Consider the following 20,209-nt stretch of genomic DNA (forward strand, 5'->3'; position numbering starts at 1 on the left):
TTGTGACCATGTTTTATTGTGTTTTGGAATTCATGGGCTTCTTGGCCATTGTTGACTTCTTGTCAGCTTTTCTAGCCAGGAAATTACCTGACGGTTTCAACATAGCCAAATTCCCTATCCTCAACATGCTTTTGTTCTGCAGTGTTTGGTTTTTCTTTACTCAAGTCTACTTCATCATTGTGTTTGGACCTGAACTAAGAAAGATGCATCTATTAATGAAAAGAAGGTACTGAAAACTAAAATGTTGCCATGAACCAAAGGAAGAAACTGAAACTTCACAGTCATATTGAGAATTGTTTTTTTATATCCTGAGAAAATTTTAGGCTGATGATAACCGAAGATAAACTTTTCATCCCTATTCACAGATTTAATCAGAGTCCTCTTTATTTTCTTTGAATTTCAACTCAACTAGATAGAACTGAGAAGATAATTGAGATCTTGTTTCCTTTCAGAAAAGCTGGCTGGGAGCATCTTGTTAAGGCTGCTTTGCTAGGAAGGGTGGCCTTCCTCACTTCTAAGAATAAAATAGAAGACAGCTATTGCTTCATCCTGCCTCTCCAATTGCCTCATCATTTGTCTGTGCTTCGTCTGCCATGTTTGTCATATTTCAGAGTTTGAAATATTCTGGTCCCATCTACCCTCTAAAATGACACAGATACAACTTTAGTACCATTCAAAATATGTAACATGAAAGCAAGCTTCTCACTTAGCATCAGTGGTGAAATCCAAATTTTTTTACTACCGGTTCTGTGGGCGTGGCTTGGTGGACATGGTGTGGCTTGGTGGGCATGGTTTGGTGGGCGTGGCAGGAGAAGGATACTGCAAAATCTCCATTCCCACCCGACTCCAGGGGAAGGATATTGCAAAATCTCCATTCCCACCCCACTCTGGGGCCATCCAGAGGTGGTATTTGCCAGTTCTCTGAACTATTCCAAATTTCTGCTATTGGTTCTCCAAACTGCTCAAAATTTCCACTACTGGTTCTCCAGAACCTGTCAGAACCTGCTGGATTTCACCCTTGCTTAACATACATTGTTTTGGTTGCTTTCTACGGGAATAAACTTCTTATTCTTGTTCTTCCTTAGTCCATGCACACACAAAAATGACATTTGCTAAGGCAGAGTAAACATGTTTTCTTTTTTGATATCTCTTTGTAAAACCTCTTATGTTAATCATAAGAAACATGAATATGATATTTCTTGTCATTATCAAATTAACATCAAACAGTTCTCTCCATGTCTCATGAGAGATGCCATAATCATCAAAACTGCAAATCAAAACTGAACTGTGTGCAATTCCCAGCTAGACATGGAGATAGAGGTAGAATAAATATTTCTGTGAGATTTCAGAGAAGTTGTAATTATAAACAAATGAATTGCCTTTCAGGTAACTTTCAAATTAATCCCAATTATTTCTGCTTCTTTTACAAGTCCCCGGGCAAGTGAGATATGTCAAACAAAATTGTAATCAAAGAAAAAGGTGTACCATTCTTGATCTGGATTTGAAGAAACTGTATTTATTTTTTTATTAAAAATGCTTATTTGACTATAAAGGCCACCTAAGCCAGCAGAGTAGACTTTCAAATGAGACTATACTATTTAGCAGAGAAGTCAATAAGAGATCATGTGAATCAAAGAAAGCGATTAAAAAAAAAGGAATTATGTCGTGCAAGTTTTGTAACCTAGTTGTCATGTTTTGGCCTCATGTGCTCTGCAAAATTCCTCACATGAATTGCACCATCAGTGATCCTCTTCCAATTCTTCATAAATACTATCAGTTAGGAGATATTATCCTTGGTGGAATTTTGTCTCAGATCTACATATTTTCAAACACAATTACCTTTCAGGAACGACCTTCCACTGACCTTTTCTATGAAACTGAGTAAGAGACATAGAAAATGTATTTGTGAAAGTTTTGCTCTGTTCTGCTGGAAACTTCTTTTGCTAATCTTTCCTCCTACACTCTTTACCTCATAAAGGCACAGATCAGTAGTGGGTTTCACTTATCTTCACTACCGGTTCAGAATCGGGAGCGTGTGCATCTTCTTCTGCATCTGCCGCCACTACTGATTCGCCTGAACTGAACTGGGGCGAACTGGTAGAAACCCACCACTGGCACAGATTGATTGTGCAAGTCCCTGTTCATGAACATTGCAATTGCTTAAGAATGTTTGGATTATGAGATCCAAGCAAACATTTGGATGTAAAATTGCGTGCAGTCTCATCATGTATATACAGTATGATTAAGTTGATTAAGTTTTGGATATTTGTGGTTTAGATGGTGAATTTCTCTGCTCGTTCTATGGTATGGTTTAAAATATTTTATATGTATGTAGTCAGTGAACATTGACAGGATCACCTTGAACCATGAGATCAGTGGCAAATAAATTTGATAAATAAATGAAAGATTAGAATAGAATAGAATAGAATAGAATAGAATAGAATAGAATAGAATAGAATAGAATAGAATAGAATAGAATAGAATAGAATAGAATAGAATAGAATAGAATAGAATAACAGAATTGGAAGGGACCTTGGAGGTCTTCTAGTCCAACCTCCTGCTTAGGCAGGAAACCCTACACCACTTCAGACAAATGGTTATCCAACATCTTCTTAAAAACTTCCAGTTGTGAATGTTGCAGCATTCACAACTTCTAGAGGCAAGTTGTTCCACTGATTAATTGTTCTAACTGTCAGGAAATTTCTCCTTAGTTCTAAGTTGCTTTTCTCCTTGATTAGTTTCTACCCATTGCTTCTTGTCCTGCCCTCAGGTGCTTTGGAGAATAGCTTGCCTCCCTCTTCTTTGTGGCAGCCCCTGAGATATTGGAAGACTGCTATCATGCCACCCCTAGTCCTTCTTTTCAATAAACTAGACATACCCGGTTCCTGATATATGAATCAATATTTATTCAGGGTTATTAAAATTAGATAAAATGGCATTTATTAGCCAGAAATCTTATTGCTTTGTAATATATGCCATCTTTTGATCAAATTCTCCGCAAATCAGTCTTTAAACTTCATTTCAGGGTGGTGACTCAGCTCTACCAACACATTTTGTCTTTGGCATTTGCTATAAAGGAGATCAATGAAAATCCTCATATTTTGCCCAATTTCACTCTGGGCTTCCATATCTATAACAGTTATTTTATCGCAAGCTGGACATATCATGCCTCAATGGAACTCTTCTCAACACAAGGCAAGTTCATTCCTAACTACAAGTGTGACACAGAGAACAATCCAGTATCAGTCATTGGAGGTCCTAATTCAGAAATCTTTATCCACATGGCAGCTATCCTGTCCATTTACAAGGTTCCACAAGTAAGGTATTTTCTTCTCTTTTTTAAATTTTATTTTCATATGCTATCATTAACAAACACACACAACCTTAACTGTTCCCTCCCTCTATAAAAGTAGCATCCCAGCAGAGGGAGGGGACAATTAAGATTTCTACGAAGGCTGCACAGTACATGTTATTTGTGTGTTCAGAGCGGAAGTGTTTTTTTGAAAAAGGATTTGTTTGCGAAAGAGAAGAAAAATGGCCCATACCAAGCAGACTGCCAGTAAAAAGACTTCAGCTTCAACCACAACAATACACAAGCACATAATAGATACAAACTTATGGTAAACACAACGCCAAACTTGATTGCAGAAAATACAACTTCAGTAACAGAGTTATTAATGCCTGGAATGCACTACCTGACTCTGTGGTTTCTTCCCCAAACCCTCAAAACTTTTTCCTTAGACTGTCTACTGTTGACCTCACCCCATTCCTAAGAGGTCTTTAAGGGGCATGCATAAGTGCACCTGCGTGCCTACCATCCCTGTCCTAATGTTCCCTTTTATTCGTATCCATTTCATGTATTCATAATTATGTTTATACTTATATATGTTATCTAATACATGCTTGACAAAATAATTAAATTAAATTAAATTAAAAAATTAAATTAAATTAAATTAAATTAAATTAAATTAAATTAAATTAAATTAAATTAAATTAAATTAAATTAAATTAAATTAAATTAAATTAAATTAAATTAAATTAAATTAAATTAAATTAAATTAAATTAAATAAATTAAATTAAATTAAATTAAATTAAATACCACTGGTGGCAAAGCTCCACATAATCAGCTGGCTACTAAAGCTGCTAGGAAAAGTGCCCCTTCTACTGGTGGAATCAAGAAACCTCATCGCTACAGACCTGGTGCTGTGGCACTGGGTGAGATTCGCCGTTACCAAAAGTCAACAGAACTTTTGATTCACCAGCTTCCATTTCAGAGGCTTGTAAGGGAGATTGCCCAAGATTTCAAGACAGACTTATGGTTCCCGAGTGCAGCCATTGGTGCACTGCAGGAGGCTAGTGAAGCCTATTTGGTGGGTCTGTTTGAAGACACAAATCTCTGTGCCATCCATGCCAAGAGAGTTACCATTATGTCCAAAAACATCCAGTTGGCTCGTAGGATATGGGGCAAAAGGGCTTAAAAGGAAGCAGTTTTTATGGTGTTTTGTAGTAAATTCTGTAAAATACTTTGGTTTCAATTTGGGACTTTTTTTTATTTGAAATTGTTTATAATACATTACATTTGTACTTAAGTCATTCCATCTTTCACTCAGGATGAACGCTACCAGTGACAGTTCACATAGAACTCAGTGACGTGAGCCCTGTTGCTCAGTAGTGACAAATTGCTAATATGCAGAAGGAATGGGTGATCTTTTGTGCTTTTCATGCATATTTCTGTATGTTAATGACTTGTTGGGTAGCTAACATTGTAAGGTAGTATAGTATATAAATGTCTACAGGGTCTTTTTGCAATAAAACTGGTTATAACTTGATTTAAGTGTTTAACAATTGGAGCTGTTACGTCTGACCATATATCACTGTGACAGAATGTGGACTTTCTGAAGGGGTAAAGTACAAGTCTTAACCACAGTGTAACTTACAGTTTCCTAAAAAATGTAAACCTGGCAGTTATAGGATACACTATGTGCATTTATAATAGCTATTTTATATATTGTAGTGTCAACATTTTTAAGTTAAATGTTTTACATAAGAAAAATAAAATAAACACACACACATACCATTTTTGGCATGAAGATGTCACACAAATAAGCACTCTAATTAAAATGACACCTTTTTAATATAATTTTTTCTTTTTATTAATATAAGTAAAAAAGAGCAACATATTTAAAATCCATATAGACAGTGTGTTGTCTGGTTACAGTTTTTTTGAGTAATAAGCATCACAATAACGATAATAGTATTCTCTAATAGTAATCTCATAATAACAGTGCTTTTCCCTCATACCATCAATACATATTAATTGTTAATACTAATCAAAATTAATCAAAGTTAATAAGTTACGGTAAACAATCCTAATAATAAGATAAGATATAATAAGATTAGTCTTTCTCTTATGGTTTTTGAAGTTCTAACTAATGACACCTTGATCTTTCAGCAACGCGGAAGTATTTATTAAAATATTTTCATATTAAAAATAGTTCTGAAGGAGTCCTTGGTCCATAGCTTTTGATATTAGACAGCATAGGATTTGTCTCTGCTATCATAAATAATGATTTGGGTTTCGGGTAAGTGAATAAATTTGATTGCGGGCATGATGGCTTAGCAGTTAAAGATATTCTGCTTGTCACTTGGGTTTGAGACCCAAGCGCCACACAACAGGTTGAGCTCCCATTCCTGCCCCGGCTTCTGCTCACCTACCAGTTCGAAAGCATGCAAAGGCAAGTCGATTAATAGGTACCATTTCAGTGGGAAGATTACAATGTTCTGTGCGCCTTTGGCATATAGCCATGCTGGCCACATGACCACAGAAAATGTCTTCATGCAACACTCGCTCCATCAGCCAAGACAAAGAGATGAGCACCATGCCCTGGATTGGACATGACAGGGTAGGGAAACCTTTATCTTTATAAAGTTGATTAGCAAAATAGCATTGAATTCAGGATAAGATGTGGTACCCAAGAGTCCCTCAGTAGAGACATCCTGGAGCTTTTCTGTTTTAGCTTTTCTGTTTTAGCTCACAGTCTAACCAAAGTAAGATTTGTCCCTAATATTGACTGACATGACAAAATCAGAACTAACTTGAACTTGACCTCTAAGATTTCTCTGTAGGAAAAATGCACGTAATTTAATTATTTTGGGACTATGTGATGCACACAGACCCAATTGACATGCCTTTATATATCAATTATTCTAACAACTGGCCCATGGTCAATCAGCGCCTAAGGCAAGACTATAACTCATGGCCTCCTGGTTTATAGCCTGGTTCCTACACCAAACTGATTATCTAGGATATTTCAACAATTTATAGCCTCCAAATGGAATAATGACCTTCATTATCAAATGGTATATCTAGTAGCCCTGATTCATCCATACTCACTGAATCTAATTGAAATTGAAATATTTAATCAATTTTCAAATCTCTGTTCCATGCCCTCTTTCTTTCTTTCTTTCTTTCTTTCTTTCTTTCTTTCTTTCTTTCTTTCTTTCTTTCTTTCTTTCTTTCTTTCTTTCTTTCTTTCTTCCCCCCCCTCTCTCTTTTTCTTTCTTGCTTAGTTCACCTATGGTTCTTCTGCTGAGTTAACTAGGAAAACTCAGATTGCTTTGTACCACCAGATGTTCCCAAATGTCAACAGACAGTGCAGAGGAATTCTTCAGTTACTCTTACATTTCCAGTGGAGGTGGATTGGGGTATTATATGACAATGATGACAATGGAGAGAGGTTTGTCCAGAAAGTTGTTCCCATGTTTTCTCAGAAAGGAATCTGCTTTGATTTCATTGAAAGATTCCCAGTAATCACTTTTGTTGATAACATTGACAAAATGGTGACGGAAGGATTTCAAACATACTATGCTGTAACTGAAAGCATTGCTAATGTTTCTGTTATTTATGGTGATATTAAGACCATGGTGTTTATTAGAATGTTTCCCACTATACTAAAATATGAGAATATTGCAGCAATAGCAGTATGTAAAGTTTGGATTATGTCAGCTCAGATGGAGTTCACATCCCTTCCCTTTCAAAAGCATGAGAATATAGACTTCCTCCATGGTGCTCTCAGCTTTGCAATCCATTCAAAGGAGATATTAGGATTCCAGGAGTTTCTTCATATGAGAAAACCTATCTTGGAAAAAGAAGACAGGAATGGTTTTATTCGGCCCTTCTGGGAAGAAGCATTTGAATGTTTGTTTCCTGGATCCACATTGGACAGCCAAGCAACAGTGACCTGCACAGGTCTGGAGAAGCTGGAGGCACTTCTTTCATCTGTCTTTGAGACAAGCATGACTGCCCATAGCTACAGCATTTATAATTCAGTCTATGTTGTGGCACATGCTTTATACACTATGCTTTCCATGGAAGTCAAGAGGACAGGAAGGGTCCATAAAGGAAAACAGATCCTTCTCAATCAACTTGTCTGGAAGGTAATAGTTTGTGGAAGCTGATATGACTAGGTGGCTCAGTAGCCTGACTTGGTGGCTCAGTGGCTAAGACACTGAGCTTGTCGATCAGAAAGGTCGGCAGTTCGGTGGTTCGAATCCCTAGTACAGGTCTCCTGCATGAGCAGGGGGTTGGACTAGATGACTTCCAAGGTCCCTTCCAACTCTGTTACTGTTATTGAGGGAAATCATTTTGAGAGAGGTACTCTTTTCCCCTTTGGCATGTCATTATGAGGTTGCAGGTTTTTCACACCCTTTTGAAACGGATCAAATTAGGGTTAGGGTTCTAAATATAATACTTTTATTTTAATGTTCCAGTAACAATCTTGCAAGTCTGAGTACGTGTTTTCCACTGCATAGATTGTGCCTGTGACTATGTAGGGCAGACAGTGTCAGGCGTGCCTTGGTTCAAAACCCAAGAAAGAAAACCCATGACTCCATGTTTATAGAGAAGAGGTACTTTTACTGTGTTTGAAATGAGAGCAACGAAAGAAAAGCAAGATCTGAAGTAAAAGGTGCGAAAGTTCCATATTGAAAGTATCCCCAAATCCCTCCCCCAAGGACCCAGGCTGAATGTCCAATCCCCAACCCATATGGTGTCAGGTGGGGTGCATCTTGTTTTTGCCCATCTGGTATTCTGAAATGGTTGACCTTGATTGGGTATAAACAAGTCCATTCAGCTGGCTAGTAGATCATGAGAGCAATCCTCCCTTTTCATTTACACAGAGCATCTCTCTCCAGCTCACTTCCCCACCCAAATGCCAATCTCCCTCCCCACACCCATTACTATGTCAGCTGATAGCAAGCAAGCATCATAGAAGCTGACAGACAGGGAGAAAGCTAACCACCAGATTGCAAGAACACAAGCAAGCAAGTCAGATGAGGAGACCCAAACTCATTGGTAGCCTCACACTGTAATAAAAAGGACACACATTAAATCTTGCAGTTACTAAGATGGTTGGATGAGCAGGCACAAAGCAGCCAGGGAAGTGATTGAAGCCTGGAACAACTTATCAGTCAACAGGAATGCTGATTTACCACCAGTTTATCAAGTACTTAGGAGACAAGGGCTTGGCAGCACAAGCAAATAGCAGCCAATGACTTAATAACCGCCATCAACACCCCAATCAACATCTAAAAGCCATGTACAACAGGTACCATATAAATACCACACATAGAACAGCCAAAAGCATACATTCTGCTAGAGAGAAGTTCTCCGTAGGTGGGCTCCAGCAGGAGTCTGAAAGCTTGGAAGACTAAACCTCTGGTCTGGTGACCGACTCAGATTGGATTATGGAACATATCTATCCACATTCATTCATGTCCTCCCATGCTCACTCTATCTTTGAGAGAGTCAGAGTCATGTCTAAGACATTTTTTTTACCTCAAACTCAAATTTCTTCTATGTGATCACTGTCTTGGTTTTGGCTCTTCCTCCTGTTCCTTCAGGATATTCCTACTGCCCATTATAAAGACATGGATATAAGTCAATGACAGTCACCCTAGAATGCCCAAAGTATAATGTCTATACAAGGGTTCAGGCCTAGCATTCCTGCAAAAGTATTTTTAAGTCATGCTTCATGATCATTTCCTCTTTCATTGCAATACCATTCTGATTCATGCTATTTGCCTTCTTCTTCTGTTTAACATGGAATAGATCCAGGAGCGGGCTGCTCGGGGTTCACAGGGGTTCGAGAGAACCTCTAGCTAAGATTCTGTGCAGTTCGGAGAACCCCCAAATCCCACTCCTGGCTGACCCCACCCTGCCCACCCCACCCAGCCCACCCCTCCCAAGAGTCCCCATGTGGCCCATTTTGGATGCAGGTAAGTGCAGGGCACACATGGAGGCTTTGGGAGGGTGAAAAATGGGCCTACCAGAAGTTTGGGAAGTCTGGAAACGGGCCTGTTTCTGGCCTCTAGAGGGCCTCTGGAGCCTGGGGAGACCATTTTTGCCCTCCCGGATGCTCAAGGAAAGCCTCCGGAGCCTGGGGAGGTCAAAACACCTCCATGCCATGGTGCAGGAGCCTGACTAGGCCACGCACACCATGGCCACGCATACCCAACAACCGGGCAGAGAACCCCTTGCTAAAAAGATTTAAGCCCACCCCTAAATAGATCTTCTTTAGGGAGATCAAATTCAAATGGGAAAGATTATTTTATTATATACTGATGAAGTGCTCACTTCCCTTCCCTTCTTTTTCCCTTCTTAAGATGAACCATTTTGTGAGACATGTCTTCTTTAATAACAGTGTTGGGGAAACACTTTACTTCACTCCAAATGGGGAACTGGAAACTGGATTTGATATTATCAATTGGGTTATATTCCCCAACCAATCCTTCTTTAGAGTCAAAGTTGGAGAGCTACAACCCCTGTCTTCTGAAGAAGAAATGTTCACTATTTCAGAGAAAACTATAATGTGGGCACACCGGTTTAATCAGGTAGGCTGATGTCTCATATTGCCCTCTTCCTCATATGTGTGGCAATGTGCCTTCCACCTGTCTTTGATTTGGGAGGAAAGTATATTAATATGAAAAATAGTGCTCCCACATTCTATATTTACTCTGGCTTGGAAAAAGATAAGTGTTGCTTGCCACATTAATTGTAAGGAGAACAACAAGTGGAATCTCTCCTTTCTATCACGCATCCTATCTGTAGAAAAACTAAATTTCAATTGCACTGCTAGTTAGGGATATGAGACAGAGAAGTATATACCAGTGATGGCTAACCTTTTTGTTGTCGTGTGCCGAAAGCGCGTGTGCACTCCTGCACCCATAATGCAATGCATGTGTGATACCCCCCCATGCACCCCACCCCCCTGCGCATGCATGTGTGACCGCCCTATGCTCCCCCGTGCATGCCCACATGCTCCCCCTGTGCTCCACCTGTGAAACGATTTGGTCTAGTAGGCCTCCCTGCAGCCAGCTGGGAGCAAAATTGGACTGCAAGAGCGGGCCCGTGCTGCACCCCCTGTGCCCCATTTTGGACCTAGTAGGCCTCCCTGCACTTATAAACCATAATGCAATGGATGCGTGACCCCTGCATGTGCCCTGTCCATCCACGCATGCACTTGCACCCGCTCCCACTGCCCCTGTGTGTCTCCTGCATGCCCCCCATGCATGCGCACACGTCTCCTGCATGCCCCCCACACATGTGCATGTGTCTCCCACATGAACCCCACGCCCTGCACATGCGTGACAGAGACCCAAAAATCAGCTGGCCAGCAGGAGGCACATGCATGGTGGAGCTGAGCTGGGGCAATGGCTCACGTGCCCACAGAGAGGGCTCTGCATGCCACCTGTGCCATGCATGCCAAAAGTTCACCATCACGGGTATATACTGTAGTCAAAATAAGAGTTTTGCTAAACTGAGGTTATTACAATGATTGTCTCCCCTTTGATAGACTAAAACCAGTCAGAACAAAACTATAGGAAAGAAGCTTTATAGCTGCATGAATACAATTTGAATCCTGCTGCGGAAATGTTTTCTTCTGGGATAAAAATGCAAATCATGTTGCATTTTTCTAAGAATTCATAAGCACATCAGCCGTTTAATGTTACTAGGAACAGACATTTAAAACAAAAAACTGCATGACTTCTATCCTCAAAGAAAAATGCAGCAATGGAAGAAGCATTAAAAAAAATCAGTCAGAGTTCTAGCAAAAGTGTTTCTGATTACAGTCACAGCCAATTCATATAATACAAATTCATTTTTTTTAAGGGAGATTAGAATTTTTCTGATTTGGAAAAAAATAGTGATATAGTTGGTAAAATCCTACATGTGTGATTTTACATTGACTCATTAAAGTCTCCAGAAACACTTGAAAAGGATTTTAATTTTGTGTACCAGTGGGACCTATATTTACATTAAATATTATTTATATTATGTTATTTATAACAAAACAACATATTTGTCAGATTCGGGTTAATGTCAGGGTTCCAAGTAACACCCCCAATGAAAGAAGACTCCCGAGGCTTGAAGTTCCTCAAAGTTCCATTTTATTAGAGATGTCATATTGGCACATCTGGGAAAACCCGAATCTGAAAGCTTCCAGGTTTTCCCCACCCAAAGGAAAGTCCAAGTTCCTGCCCAGAACCCACAAGTCCATAACATGGCCCAATCAAAGCACTGTCCTAACTGGAGATGCCTGACTAGGTGGCTCAGCTTGACTAGGTGGCTCAGTGGCAAAGACATTTTTTTTTATTGAAAAGTTTTATAAGAAATACAAGCATTTTCTCCCCCCCACCATTTCCCCCTCCCCTCCTTCCCCCCCACCCCCTCCCTAGACTTCCCAGAACAGGCACAGGGTATAGCATTCACAAACATAAAGCTAAAATATGTTAACAAATTATTGCATTCATATTCTCCCTAAATCTTTAACTCCTTGTAACTCAAAAACTATAAACATAAACTACTTAAAAATATTTCATTTATAAGCTATATGAATCGTCTTGTTCGGATACTTTTTTTGCATATAGTCAATCCATCTTCTCCATTCTGATATATATCTTTCATTCGAATGATCTTTAAGATATGATGAAATGTTTGCCATCTCTGCCAGATGCACAACTTTTAAAGTCCATTCCTCAATGGTAGGTGGATCTTCTTTCTTCCAGTATTGTGCCACCAGTAATCTGGCAGCTGTTATTAAATTCAAAACCAACTTGGTCTCTATTACAGTACAGTCCGTGACTATTCCCAACAAAAAAAAAACTGTGGTGTAAATTTAATTTTTTTCCTTAAAATATTTTGAATAATCCACCATATTTTTATCCAAAAAGACTTAATTTTTTTACATGTCCACCATATATGAAAATATGTAGCATCTTCACATTCACATCGCCAACACTTGGGTTGTAAATTTGGATACATGCAAGCTAATTTTTTGGGGTCTAGATGCCATCTATAAAACATTTTGTAAAAGTTCTCTCTTAAATTTTGAGCTTGTGTAAATCTTACATTTCTGACCCATATCTTTTCCCATGTACCCAACATTATTGATTCACCTATATTTTGTGCCCATTTTATCATACAATCCTTGACTAACTGTTTCCGAATCTATTTCCACTAATACATTATACAACCTTTTAATATGCATTTGACCTTTATCTCTTATTTGCTTTATCAAATTTTCATCCTGCTGCAAAATACCAATTTTTTGATCCTCTCTCCATCTGGCCTGCAGCTGACCATATTGAAACCAAGTCTTAATAATTCCTTCTTCTCTTAATTGCTCCATAGATTTTAATTGTAATCTAACTCCTTCCTTATAAAGGAGTTCATTATATGTAAACTTATCTTGCTTTTGCTCCAAATTTATATTCTCTATCACATGTCTGGGTACTGTCCATATTGGTAACTTATCTTTTAGTTTATATTTATACTTTTTCCAGACACGCAGTAGAGCATTTCTTAATATATGACTTTTAAAATCTTATCTACTTTCTTGTCATACAATAAATAAGCATGCCAGCCATAGACCAGACCATATCCTTCAATATTCAATATCTTTTCCTCCATTAAATTTATCCAATCTGTAATTGCTGAGAGGGTAGCAGCTTCATAATACAGTCTTAAGTTGGGCATTTTAAGACCACCTCTTTCTCGGGTGTCTTGCATTATCTTTTGATTAACTCATGGTTTCTTCCCTGCCCACACAAACTTGTTTATGCCCTTCTGCCATTCCTTCAAATTTTCATCTTTTTTAAGTATAGGTATCATTTGAAAAAGAAATAAAAATTTTGGTAAGATATTCATTTTTACAGCGGCTATCCTACCCAGCAAAGACAGTTGCAGTTTCTTCCAATTTTCCATCTCTTTCTGTATTTTGTGCCATAACGGTTCATAATTATATTGATATAATTTCATATTTGCAGTCATAATATAAACCCCTAAATATTTAACCTTCTTAACTATTTCAAATCCTGTTAACCTTTCTATCTCTTCTTTCTGGCTTCTGTCCATGTTTTAACTATTATCTTTGTTTTAGCTGTATTTATTTTAAAACCAGATACTTGTCCATATGAATGGATTACATCCATTAAGGCTGTAATCGATTTTACCGGTTGGGCTAAGGTAACCACCAAGTCATCCGCAAATGCTCGTAGCTTATATTCAAACTGTCTAATTCTAATTCCCTTTATTATATCAATCTCACGTATTTTATTTAATAAAATTTCCAGCGTCAAAATAAACAATAACAGAGACAAGGGACAGCCTTGCCTTGTTCCTTTTTCTATATTAAAATTATCTGTTAAACCACCATTGATTATTATTTGCGCTGTTTGTTTTTGATATATTGCGTTAATAGATTGTATAAAATGTTCTCCAAGTTGCATCCTTTCTATTAATTTTAATAAAAATTGCCAATTCAATCTATCAAAAGCTTTTTCAGCATCCAAAAAAACTAGCACTGCGGGGACCTGGTTATTCCTTCCCAAATACTCTAATAAATTAACAATTTGCCTTACATTACTTTTCATTTGTCTTCCATTTATAAAACCAGTTTGATCATGATGAATCACTTGCTGCATAACTGTCATTAATCTGTTTGCTAAAATTTTAGCAAAAATCTTATAGTCTGTATTTAAAAGTGAAATTGGTCTGTAATTTTTAGGATCTGTATAGTCTTGCCCTTCTTTTGGGATCAGCGAAATAAATGCTGTCTTCCAAGTTGGAGGTACCTCTCCTCCCTGTTGTATATTATTAAATAATTCCTTCAGTGGTTCCACCATTTCCTCCTGTAAACTTTTATAATAAATAGCTGTCAAACCATCCATTCCAGGAGCTTTACCCACTTTCAACTGCTTAATTGCAAACATAATTTCCTCGGAAGTTATCAATTGAAGCTATCCCTCTGCTCTTTTGAAGTTATAGAAATATTCTCTTTCTGCAGATATCTATCTATATCTATATCTTGAATTTTATCACCAGTATACAGCCTTGAATAAAACTCTAAAAAAGCTTTTTTAATCAATTCTTGCTCAGAAACCTCCTTACCCTTGTATTTTATTTTCTCTATTGTCCTTGCTTTCTGCTTTTTCCTTAACAAATATGCCAACCACCTGCCTGTTTTATTGGCATTACAAAAAGTATTATGTTTTGCATATTGTAAATTGGTTTCCACTTGATCTGCTATTAACATATTAAACTGACCCTTCAATAAATTGATTGCCTCTTTAATTTTCTTATCTGTTGGGTTGGCTATTAAAGCCCGTTCCTGTTTATTAATCTCATCTTCTAATTCTTTTCTTTTTCCCCCTGTTTCTTTCTATATTTATTATTCAAATATATCAAAATTCCTCGCATATAGGCTTTACTTGCATCCCATACCATTTCCATAGATGTACCCTTTTGCATATTCATAGCAAAAAACTCTTTCATAAACTTTTTACACTCTTTTACATTTTCTTCGTATCTAAACAAATTATCATTTAACCTCCAGGACCTCCTAGGCCCTTTCCCATACTCGAATTCCATCCAGACTGGACTATGGTCTGTCAATGTTCTTGAGCAGATCTTTGTGTTCTTCACCCTGGATAATAAATCATTAGTAATTAATATAAAATCAATCCTTGAAAAAGATTGATATCTAGCTGAGAAAAAAGTAAAGTCTTTTTCTTCTGGGTTTCTTTCACGCCAAATATCCCTCAACTCCCAGTCGTCCATCATCTCCCAGAATGGTTTGGGCAATTTTGCTCTTGTTAAAACATTTTGTTTAGGTCCCTTCTTGTTTTTTTTTACATCCAAAACACCATTCCAATTCCCCAGTAGGATACAAGTTTTATATTTCCATTGTGTCAACTTTGGTGTAGTAAATTATAAAATTTTTCTTGTTGTTGGTTCGGGGCATATACTCCAATTACAAGTGTTTTTTCTCCTTTTATTAAAAGTTCAATTGCTAAAAATCTTCCTTGCTCGTCCACTTCAACTAATTTTGCAATTAAGTCTCTTTTCACATATATAACTATACCATTTTTCTTCTCTGATGCTGCTGCAACATAGTGTGTACCTAATCTTGCATTTATCAAATATTTTTGGTCTTGTATCCTAATATGAGTCTTTTGTAAACAAATTACTTCATTCTTAAATTGTTTAACATAGTGAAATATTTTCCTTCTCTTCTGTGGAAAATTCAAACCATTAACATTCCAGGTCAAAAATCTAGTTCCCATCTCTGGGAGTCTGAAGTGTCTGGAGCAATTTCTGATGATCTTGCCTCATTTGACCTTTAGGTCTTGCTCCTCCCACAGCTTCTATTTTGGTAGTTTCTTGGCTTGCTATCTGTTGTTGTTGTTGTTGTTGTTGTTGCTGTCTTAGTTCTTCCTTACGCTTAGCTATTGCTGCTCTGGTCTGTCTTTGATCCTTCGGTTCTGCAAATATATCAATTAAATCCACATCTTGAACAGCCATCTGAATTTGTAGTGGTTCTTCTTGACCAGTCAAAACTCCCCCTGAACTACTGTCAGTAACTCTTCTCTCTCTCCTTGCATTACTTCCTTCTTTCTTTTTCCTTCTGGTGATTTGGGTGATTTAATACATTGATGTAAAAATCTCTTGCTTTCCATATTGTATTAAGCCGATATCTCTCTCCAGAATATGTCACCACTAAACCGGCTGGGACCTCTCATCTGTACTGTAATTGATGTTTTTTCAGCTCATCCACCAGAAAAGCATACTCCCTTCTAGCTCTCAGCATCTTGGGGGGGATTTCTTTCATTGTCATCACCTCCTGGCCTTCAACCTGAAGCTTGTTTTTTAAAAGTAGCCTGTAAAATTTCATTGCATTCTCTCCTTGTAGTAAAATATATTACAATATCTCTTGGTAAGTGTTTCTGTCTGGCCACCCAAGAATTAACACGATATGCCTTGTCAATCTGCCAGCCCAGCTCAGTTTTTGTCTCCCCCAGCAACTGTGCCAATGCCTCTGACATCATTTCTTTCAAGTTCTCTTGTTTATTCTCCTTCACCCCTTTGAATCTTAAAGCAAATTCCATATTTCTATATTGTAACATGGTTACATCAACTTCAGCTCTCTCAAGTCTACTGTGAGTCCCTTCCAATTTATTGTCCAAAATTTCCGTAGATTTCTTAATTTCTTCAACTTTATCATCCACTATTTCAATATCACCTGCCAAACATTTAAATGCCAACAATATATCATCTCTGATTTGCTGATTCCGAATTAAAATCTCATCTGAAACAGCCTGTATTTTTTTATTAGTTTCATTAATTTTTTCATTAGTTTCATTAATTTTTTCATTAATCACAGTAGCAATTTTATTTTGTGTGGCTTGTAGGACTTCTTGTATCATCTCAAATATTAAAGTCTGTGGGTCTGTTAGAGGGGCAGAGGCTTGCAATCTAGTAGCAAAAACATTTAACTTGTCGATCAGAAAGATTGGCAGTTTGGCGGTTCGAATCCCTAATACAGGTCTCCTGCATGAGCAGGGGGTTGGACTAGATGACCTCCAAGGTCCCTTCCAACTCTGTTACTGTTACTGTTTGCCTCCCAGTTCCAGCCCTCCAGGTGCAGGGCAAGATGGCCTTGATTCTCTGAGAAAAGAATGTTATTATGACTATATATCACCCATGCTCCATACAATCCTCCCTCCCAGTTTCCCACAGTAGTAAATGTGGCAGGCCTGAAGGCCCAATGCAAAAGTTGGCTTCCAAGCCTGACAATATTTATTCATGCAAGTTTATTCTCAAAGACTTTAAATTTGATATGTGGAGCTAGAAATCCTAAAGAATTTCCTTCTAAGAAACTACAGAAAACAAGAACTATAGATACTGTTGATATACACATTTATAACAGAAAAAAAATGTTTTTTATGTCTTTTCTGAATAGACACAGCCCTCTTCTCTTTGCAATCCCAGTTGCAATTCAGGCTATAGTAAGGTCAAGCAAGAAGGAAAGCCATTTTGCTGTTATCATTGTATACCTTGTCCCGAAGGGAAGATTTCGAACCACAAGGGTAAGCAATATCATGGACAGAAATGACTCCCAGTCAGTGGTGGTATTCAGCAGGTTTTATCCGGTTCGGGCGAACTGGTAGCGGTGGCTGCAGGAGGCTCCACCCACCCACCCAGACATCCTCATATCCCGTTTTTGATGCTCTGCGCATGCTCACTCACATTTGTGAACCAGTAGTGAAGGTAAGTGAATACTAGCCCTGCTCCCAATCTGTGCTCCAGGCAAAAATCAATTTGGACTCTGAATTTATCTTCAAATATCTCATGAGAGGAAGTCAATGGTGATTCTCCATCATCCAAGTTATGCTTGTCCCAAAGGTGCTTTTCAAAAGACACCTGGTCCTCTCACCAAGAAAGTCCAGTTGCTTTTTGAAAAGCACTGTGGGTCACGAGAAGAAGCTTTTATAGATAAGTGACTAAAATGGAAAAGAAAAAGGGAAGAAAGTTGCTAGATTAGACCTTGGATCATTTCCTAAACCAAGTAAGGTCATCTGATCTTCTTTTACTTATTTAAAATGGACATTCATTTAGTCTGACTGTGGAAGTTCATAAATGATATGAAACAAAAAGACAAACAAATAAATGTACAAATAAATTGTTCAGAAGAGAAGAAGGAGGATCCGTTTCTTTATTTGGCCCCATTTTTAAGTGGAGTGGTATTATTCAAGATTTTGTAAAATCTGAATTTGATTAGTTTAATACAATATTCTAGTTCTGGGTTTTTTTTTTCCAGACATGGACAACTGCTTTCAGTGTCCACAAAATCATTATCCCAATGAGGAACAAAATTTATGCATTCTAAAATATGTAACATTTTTGTCCTATGAAGAAACTTTGGGGATCACCTTCACCAGTTTGATTATTATTTTTTCTATCATTACTATTTTGCTGCTCTGGCTCTTCATTAAACACAATGACACCCCTATTGTGAAAGCCAACAATGAAACACTCACATACATTCTTCTCATCTCCCTTCTGCTCTCATTTCTCTGTGCTTTGCTATTTATTGGTCAGCCTCATCAATGGACATGCCTTCTTCGGCAAGTTACCTTTGGCATCATCTTCTCCGTGGCAATTTCTAGCATTTTGGCAAAGACTATCATTGTAATACTTGCTTTCACGGCTACCAAGCCAGGGTCCAGAATTAAAAAATGGATGGGGAAGAGGCTGGGTCTTTCTATTGTCCTTTCGTGCTCTTTTATTCAAACCATTATTTGTACTGTATGGCTATCAACCTCTCCCCCATTTGTAGATGTTGACATGTATTCTATGCCAAAGGAAATTGTCTTGATGTGTAATGAAGGGTCAACTGTCATGTTCTACTGTGTCCTTGGTTTTATGGGTTTCCTGGCAACTATCAGCTTCGTAGTGGCTTTCCTGGTCCGGAAGTTACCTGACACCTTTAATGAAGCCAAATTCATCACTTTCAGCATGCTGGTATTTAGCAGTGTTTGGTTCACCTTTGTTTCCACATACTTGAGCACAAAGGGGAAATATATGGTGGCCATGGAGATTTTTTCTATTTTGTCCTCCAGTAGTGGACTACTGGCTTGTATTTTCTTCCCCAAATGTTATATTATGATAAGAAAACCAGAACTGAACAGTAAGGTACAACTAAGAAGAATAACAATGGAGCAACTGAAAATTTTCTGATTTTGTGATGAACAAACAGCGTGTAATAAAGGGATACAATTTGCAAATAACTTTGTCATTGTTAATGTGGATTTTTTTTAAAAAAATGATGTTTTTAACATATGTAGTAAAAGCTAATTTATTTATTTAGAAATTTTATATGGCCGCAACTCACTCTCCATGAATCTGGAAGGCTTACAAAAAAATAAAAACTTAATATACAACATATCTATGGAGACTCTCAGTTATCCTGGTAATAGTTGTCCCAAAAGTGTTTTTTTTTTCCCAAGAGGCAACTGGACTTTCTGGTTTTTCTTAGAAGACATTTTGCTTCTCATCCAAGAAGGTTCTTCTTCAAATCACTGTTTGAAAGAGGGGTTAAAGAGGCCATCTATGTTAAAATTGAACTGCCCTCTCTCAACACAGGAGGTGGGATACGACATCATCTATCTTCAATCTACAACACAGTCCTTTAAACAGTTCCAAGAAGGCTCCACACAATTTGCACCACTCAGGTCACCCTGATGACATAGATAAACCTCCTGGTGGCCTTAACAACCTGCTAAAAGAATACAAGTATAAATCCTTCCATTCCCCAGCATCCAGTCAGAGCTGAAGAAGCTTCTTGGATGAGAAGCAAAATGTCTTCAAAGAAAACCAGAAAGTTCAGTTGCTTCTTGAAAAAAAAAGCAACTTTATATCAATATACACAGGGGTGGGACTGTACTGGTTCAGACCGGTTTGCACAAACCGGTAGCTCCGACTATCAGGTCAGCCCACCCCCTGCCCCTGCTCTTTACTTACCTTTATCTTCTCAGCTGATTGGTGCGGTAGAGCAGATTGCCGCGCCTCAGCTGTGTTACTCCCAAATGGTAACACAGAAGGTTAGTATTCACAAAACTGTGCGCCTGCAAAGCATGCAATCACCAAACCAGTTGTTAAACCAGCAGCATCTCACCACTGAATATGCAACAATAAAAACAATAACCCCCCACCCATTCCACCCCGGCAACAGCAAACAGACAAACAAGCCACTTACTGGACTCGATCCCACTCTGGTTCCTCAGGCCCATTGTCAAAACCAGGTCTTCAGGGCTTTGCGAAAGAATGTCAAAGTGAGGCCAAATCTAATCTGTGTGGGAGGGAGCTAC

General features: G+C 38.1%; 2 protein-coding genes across 2 annotated transcripts; both read left to right on the forward strand.

Moving 5' to 3' along the window:
* Positions 1-3,534: 3,534 nt before the first annotated feature.
* LOC139324614 (histone H3.3A-like) lies at positions 3,535-4,479 on the forward strand. The gene is made up of 2 exons (XM_070954336.1): positions 3,535-3,560; positions 4,095-4,479. The coding sequence occupies exons 1-2, from the start codon at positions 3,535-3,537 to the stop codon at positions 4,477-4,479; spliced, it is 411 nt and encodes a 136-aa protein (XP_070810437.1).
* A 1,350-nt stretch (positions 4,480-5,829) lies between these two features.
* LOC139324502 (vomeronasal type-2 receptor 26-like) lies at positions 5,830-19,079 on the forward strand. The gene is made up of 5 exons (XM_070954214.1): positions 5,830-5,904; positions 6,572-7,438; positions 9,665-9,892; positions 17,302-17,428; positions 18,160-19,079. The coding sequence occupies exons 1-5, from the start codon at positions 5,830-5,832 to the stop codon at positions 19,077-19,079; spliced, it is 2,217 nt and encodes a 738-aa protein (XP_070810315.1).
* The last annotated feature ends 1,130 nt before the right edge of the window (positions 19,080-20,209 follow it).

Source organism: Pituophis catenifer, unplaced genomic scaffold, assembly GCF_029215685.1.
Source record: "Pituophis catenifer annectens isolate HBS135680 unplaced genomic scaffold, rPitCat1.0.hap2 SCAF_15, whole genome shotgun sequence".
NCBI lineage: Eukaryota > Metazoa > Chordata > Lepidosauria > Squamata > Colubridae > Pituophis > Pituophis catenifer.

What these genes read in the sequence shown, in the direction of transcription:
- LOC139324614 (XM_070954336.1), top strand. Translation starts at nt 3,535, where the DNA reads ATGGCCCATACCAAGCAGACTGCCAG. An exon ending in CATACCAAGCAGACTGCCAG is followed by an intron (nt 3,561 to 4,094) that starts TAAAAAGACTTC and finishes TTAAATTAAATT; the next exon opens with AAATACCACTGGTGGCAAAG.
- LOC139324502 (XM_070954214.1), top strand. Translation starts at nt 5,830, where the DNA reads ATGTCTTCATGCAACACTCGCTCCATCAGCCAAGACAAAGAGATGAGC. An exon ending in TCAATCAACTTGTCTGGAAG is followed by an intron (nt 7,439 to 9,664) that starts GTAATAGTTTGT and finishes TCCCTTCTTAAG; the next exon opens with ATGAACCATTTTGTGAGACA. An exon ending in GAAGATTTCGAACCACAAGG is followed by an intron (nt 17,429 to 18,159) that starts GTAAGCAATATC and finishes TTTTTTTTCCAG; the next exon opens with ACATGGACAACTGCTTTCAG.